The 6,000-nt window shown below is 43.7% G+C and overlaps 1 protein-coding gene across 1 annotated transcript; it reads right to left on the reverse strand.

Annotated features, from left to right (window-relative positions):
* Positions 1–2,414: 2,414 nt before the first annotated feature.
* PG994_009911 (uncharacterized protein) lies at positions 2,415–5,510 on the reverse strand (the record flags this gene model as incomplete). Its single annotated transcript, XM_066861320.1, has 2 exons — positions 2,415–3,151; positions 5,156–5,510. Coding segments are annotated over 2 exons (1,092 nt in total), but the record flags the coding sequence as incomplete, so codon positions are not given.
* Between the last annotated feature and the right edge of the window lie 490 nt (positions 5,511–6,000).

A 6,000-nucleotide genomic window follows, 5' to 3' on the forward strand; every position in this document is an offset into this window, starting at 1 on the left:
TACCTAGGCAGGCTTACCCGCCAAGACTGCTGTGCAGATAGGCAGATGCAACGCACACACACAGGAGTCCGGGCGAAAAAAGGGCCTGCGTCTATGCATTGCAGCAGCAGCAGCAGCAGCAGCAGGCAGTGAGGACGAGGAGAAGATGATGCGTTATTGTAGTTGGTTGTGGATGGTATTGACAACGTGGCTAAGGACCCTTGGTATTGGTTTTGGGTGGAAAGGGGGGAGGGGGGGCTCGGAGTTGTACTGGCTCGCGTATCTTGATAGACTGGACAGAAAGGATGGTGGTGCTGCTGTTGGCTGCGCTGCTTGGGGTGGTTTCCCCTCACCTAGCCTCACCTGTCCTACCGACCCAGCATCTGAAAGCTGTTCGGTAGCACACATACAGCTCATGAAGGTAAGAATTGCCGTAGCCGACAGGACAGATTCGTAGGTAGCTTACCTGCCAAGCTGCTTACATACTGGCAATGGGATCTTTTGTTTCTTACCTGCAGACCGCTATTCCAGACTATGTAAGCAGCCGTGGGGTTCCTGGATATCCATCGCAGCAGTTTGGTTTTTGCTGTCGAGTCCCGTTGAGGAAAAAGGAGAAGGGGGAAAAGCGGCAATTGGATCTCGATTTCGTTGGTCGTCCCATTCCCACCGAGGTGGATGGTGGAGGGGCAAAAGCTATGTGTGTGTGTGTGTGTGTGTTGTGCGTTGGAGTGATGCTGCAGCTTTCCGGATCGAGAGTTGCCTTATTTCTCGCTGCAAGGCTCCGGGGTGATGGTGATGAGTTGAACCATTGGGGTTTGGAGCGTTTGTTCTCGTCACCGTGCGTGCGTGCGAACGAACGGGTTACACGGGGAAGAAGCAAACAAAATGCATGCATGTCAGACCTTTTTGGGGGCGAGGGCCTTGTATCAATTGACGACTAACGTCTTTTCCCCCTTCCCATTCGTTGATCCTCTCTCTTGCTCGTCGAATAGGCATCCGCATTTCCTTTTTCTGACGTGCATCTTTGCCTCTTCCACGTGGACGGAGCAGGAGCGGCAAGGATGGTGGTTCCTGCCGGCAGCCAGAAATCGGGACTGAAATATGCAGCCATGGAAGAAAAGACATGTTGAATCAGAAGAGCGTTTAGATTTAGGTTATGTTCTTCCTCGCATATGTCTTTCCTTTCGTTGCAGATTGATGAAGGCCATTTCCATGGATTGGCGTTGGACCAACTCCATAGGTATGTCTCAAGCGTGTGCATCCCGGCTTGCCTCCCCCGCTTCGCATCGCATCGCGTACAGTTGCTGCACAACGCATAAGGGCGCAAGGCGAGGAGACAGGCAGGCAGGCAGGCTGTCGCAATGGGTTCGTCCATCGTAAGGGCCCTCATTGATGGGTTGTTTTGTCGGGTCGGATCCCCCCCTTGGTGCGGTGGCCATGTGCCACGAGATTGGGACAAGTTGGACGTTGTGCGGCGTCTGATCCGGCGGGTTCAAGTGATTCGACGCTTGTTCAACCTTGCCAAGCAGTAGTACGAAGAGCCCCGATAATGGAACCAGACCTGCCAGTTTTCGTATTGCTTCGAGTCTCTACAAGCAACGTTCCCCATGGTAAGCTTCCCTGTATATAGTATAATCTTCGTGTACGGTAGATTTGACTTCTTAATAATAGTGCATCCCCCTTTTCAACTCTGGTTCGATGCTAAGCCGGCGAAGTCAAAACGGAAGACTCACAACGGGCTAGTTACACTCATTACAATGTAAGAGCAGCAGCTATTCTTACTTAGACTCAAAATTTGCTCTACTATCCTCTTTCTGCGATGATCTCTTACCCTCGTTCTGTCCTGTCTGGACGGCAGGCAACTAGTCAAGGAGGTCCTGCATAAGCAGGACGCGGATGAACCAAGGGGCATCACGTGTCGACCTATACTCACGCTCAGGATATACGTGTTCATTAGCGTGAGGTTTCGATGCAGGGGTCGCTGGAAGTCATGACTCATTATAGTCAGGTACAGCTTGGCAAGGCCCGGGCCGAGGCGGCAAAGCCCACCCCGGAAGGGCGGGTTTCCTTGAGCCGGACTCCATATGCCTCGGGCGATATCTTGGATCGAGGGTTTGATCTTGGATGAAGGTTCAATATTGCCCTTGGCGTGGACTACAGCTATTATGCAGACGATGCCTCGATCTTCAAACAGAGGCTCGTTGTTTGGGATCCCAATGTTGTGAATTATTACAGTAACAAGCATCACTTACAGGGGGGAGGGGGGCTATTGGTTTTCATCCCTATGCCCGAGAAGCAGTTGTGCGTAAAACGCAGTTTATTATCATTAATTACATCTCCGTATCACATCCGACATAATACCCATGAAGCCAAGGTACTCTGCTTTGGTGACCCCCATGAAACGCTGTTCTCAGATACGACCTGTTTATCCCCCTCTAGTTTGATGAGTGATGCATATGCATCATGAGCGAGAGTGGCAGGTGGTCCTCAACTCGCATCTCGTCTTCTCTTCTTGAGTGATGCCCGCTGATTGTCCCACTCTTTTCCACCCTAGTCGTGGACTCGCTGGCGCGCATCGCCTTCAACTGGACGTGGTAGCTAAAATCGGCCGAGGTCAGGTCGTCAAAAGTCCCCATATTATGACTATAATTATGATTCACGCCATCGTGGCCCGAGAAGGATCCGCGAGAGGCAGAAGCAGCACGGGAACCTTGAAGGTTGCGGATGAACTTACGCATGCCGGATAGGGTCGCGTCCGGGATCTGATGATGTGGGAGTTGCCGATGCGGGGTCCGCGGTGATTGGTCGGCCCCAGCGGTGGTCAGGTCCGAATCGCTCGCATCACCGACAATACTGTGCGGTGGCGTTCGCCGGTTGCGGATCCAGGAGCTGAGAGACTTGCCCATGCCGGTGAGACGTCCCACGAACTGAGCGAGGATCACTGGCATCGAGAGGGCTATCAGCCCGACATTGATTTCAGCCATGGCTATTCGCCATATTGCAGTGTCAGCCTTGAACAATTTGCCCAAAGTCAGATGTTCTCGGGGAGGCAGGTGGTTGGAGTTGACGCACCAGCTGGCGTATATGGGAACAATGTTCCACGAGAAGTCTGCCGGATCCATAGAGGTTTTGTTTTGACGAAAAATCAGATTCGTCAAGCCAGCAGCAATAGCTCTGGGTGGAAATCTATCAGCCGAGTCCGTCGCCTCAAAGAAACACTGATCGAATATTTACTTACAGTAAGCTAAAGCACCCCCTCACGGGCCACTTTACTAAGCTACCTTTACCCCTGTAATTAAAGCCATTTCTACGGCTAGAATTAACGTAAATACACTATCTTTCGTTATTTTTAATAATAATACAGTCCTCCGCCTCCGTGCCATCATTTTTTATAGCTTTTATAGCGTTGCGAGGCCTTCTTAGTATTTCGACGTCGCTAGCTTTGTTCTCGTATACGACCCTACCCTTTAGCCTCCGCTTAGCCCGGCGTATATTAAGTATACGAATAAATTACTATCCTGGTACGATTCTTACCTTTTAATATATTCTCGTAGTTTTTTTATCGAGCTTAGTTTAAAAATAATCGACTTAAGCTTCGAAATATGCGATTCTATTAACGTTTTAATTTAGGGCCTTATTAACCTTTTTAATAAAGAGTCGTTAAAAGGATATTTTAAAGTAGGGTCTATAGTAGCTAATTTTTAACTACTATTCTATAATTCCTAATTATTAAAGGGTATTTTAATAAGTATTAAAAGTAATTCGGCGAAGAAATTAAATATTAATTCTTTTTTTAATTATTTTTAATAGTTTTAAACGTACCCGAGTAATCTTTATATCTTTTAAAATAATATATTTTAATAATAACGGTTTTAAGCGATCCCGCGAATAAATCTTAGCCGTTTTTTAAACGTTTTTAATTATAAAAGAAATTAATATATTAATCTTAATTTAGCGGTATACCTTTAATATATTTATTTTTATAGGTTTTAATTTAAAGATTATATTCGAATATTTTTTTAAAATAATCCTTAATTTTTTTTAAATAAATTAAAAACTCTTATATTTAAAACCTATATTATATAATTATAATATAGTTTATAAAAAACTAGCTATATTTTATTTAAAAAATAAAGTTATAAAAAATTATTACTCGTATATAATTTATAATTATTATAAATTAAGATAATTTATTTATTATTATAATAAAACTATATATAAGGGATAAAAATGTTTTAAAATTTAATTTAAAGCTATAACATTATTAATCCACCTTTTAAGCGACGCTTTAAACCGCTAGTTATTTTAAAGATAACGGTCTTAGTCTAGAAACCACTAGCTTTAGACGTCGGCCCCTTTAAAAATAACTAGCGGTAAGAGGGGTACCCTATTATAGCCTATATATTTTAAGGTAATAATCTATTCCCCTTTCTCGACGTTTTTTTAAAGCTAGATAACTAATAGCTTTAATAACCACCTAATAATTACCGCTAACGCCTTAGTCGATACTTATTTCGTTAATATTATAAAAGCGTTTAAAAAGAATATTAATTAATTTCGAAGTATTAAATTTATTAAAAAAAACGTTAATATTTATTATTATAGCTTTATTAATCCGGTTATAATTAATTATTTTTAACCTTACGGTTTTAACGGACTCGTTTTTAGTTAAAAAACGGGTATATTATCGTTATTTTAAAGTATAAGAGGCCTCGAAAGCGTTTAATATTTATTAAGTTATAAATTTAAACTTAATTAATATTAATATAAAGCTTAACCTAGTTTAATTAACCGCTTAATATATTAATTCGTTTTTTAAAAATAGTAATAAAACCTATTAATTTTTATTAAACTTATTTCTAATAAGTATACCGGCGAAACGGCGTTAAATATATAATCGAGGGGCTAATTATTTACGGGCGGATTCGCGAATAGCTGCTCTAAGCTTTATATCGCGCATAGTAGCCTATATACGTTTTTTAATATTAAACGAAAACATCGTTATAAAAAATAAAAATAAGCGAAAAAAATAAAGGTAATAATAACTTTAAAAAATAAAAAGTAATAATTAAATTAAAAAGTTTTCTAATTAGATACACGGTAAAAAGACGCGTTCGTAAGGTAAAACGCGGTGGCCCGTGACGGGGTGGCCCGTGAGGGGTGCTTTAGCTTAAACCCGTAAGAAAAATGAAGCTGATGCCGACTTTCCGTCCTGTTGAGAGACGCAGCTGGGGGACCTGGTGCAACGGGATGATCAAGATGTAAAAGTCGGTGATTACACTAAAGTAGGCCATAGCCGTGATCAGATTGCTGCCAATAATGGCGCATCGTTCCGCCATGCCCAGATCGAGCCAGTCATCATGCTCACTCGGCCACGGGGAACAGGCCACCGGCATCATGATGATGTAGACAACGGTGGATGCGACAAGCAAGGAGATGCCGGTCCAGACCATCGCCTTCACGAGCGTTACTGGCCGGAACAGGCGTCGGTACAGGAGCAGGAAAGACACCTTGATCAGCACAAGGCAAATCTGGAGAAGCAACGAGTCGGAAAGGGAGCCCTAAGATAGCAAGTCAGATCAAGGTTGCCAAACTTGTTATCGTAGTGAATCAAGATGTCGCCACACACCTTCATATATTCCATGTAACGTCGGAGAGAGACATCCCACAAATGGACCCTTAGTAAACCACCTCCCGGCTTATCGCAAACTGCGAGCAATGTGGTCAGCAATCGCCAAAAACGAAATGATTTTCTTCTTAATAGCCGTCTCGCCCGATACTTACGCCCGAGCACAAGTCCAGAGTACGCAAGCGTACAGATCTAGACCACCAAAGCAAGTTAGCACACACTACCGCACTCCCCCGCCACAACCGGCCATGCAGAGTAATAGACAGATATTTTACTGACAGTTGCCGCGATACAGAACCCTAGGTCGAGCCATTCAGTCAGTGCTGGCCTCAAACAATGAGAAGAGCACGTATGAAAGCAATCAGAACCTACAATCATCTATGCCAAACGAA

The sequence above is a fragment of the Apiospora phragmitis genome, assembly GCF_038363925.1.
Source record: "Apiospora phragmitis strain CBS 135458 chromosome Unknown utg000010l:1.0-9815664.0:1.0-9183399.0, whole genome shotgun sequence".
NCBI classification, from domain to species: Eukaryota; Fungi; Ascomycota; class Sordariomycetes; order Amphisphaeriales; family Apiosporaceae; genus Apiospora; species Apiospora phragmitis.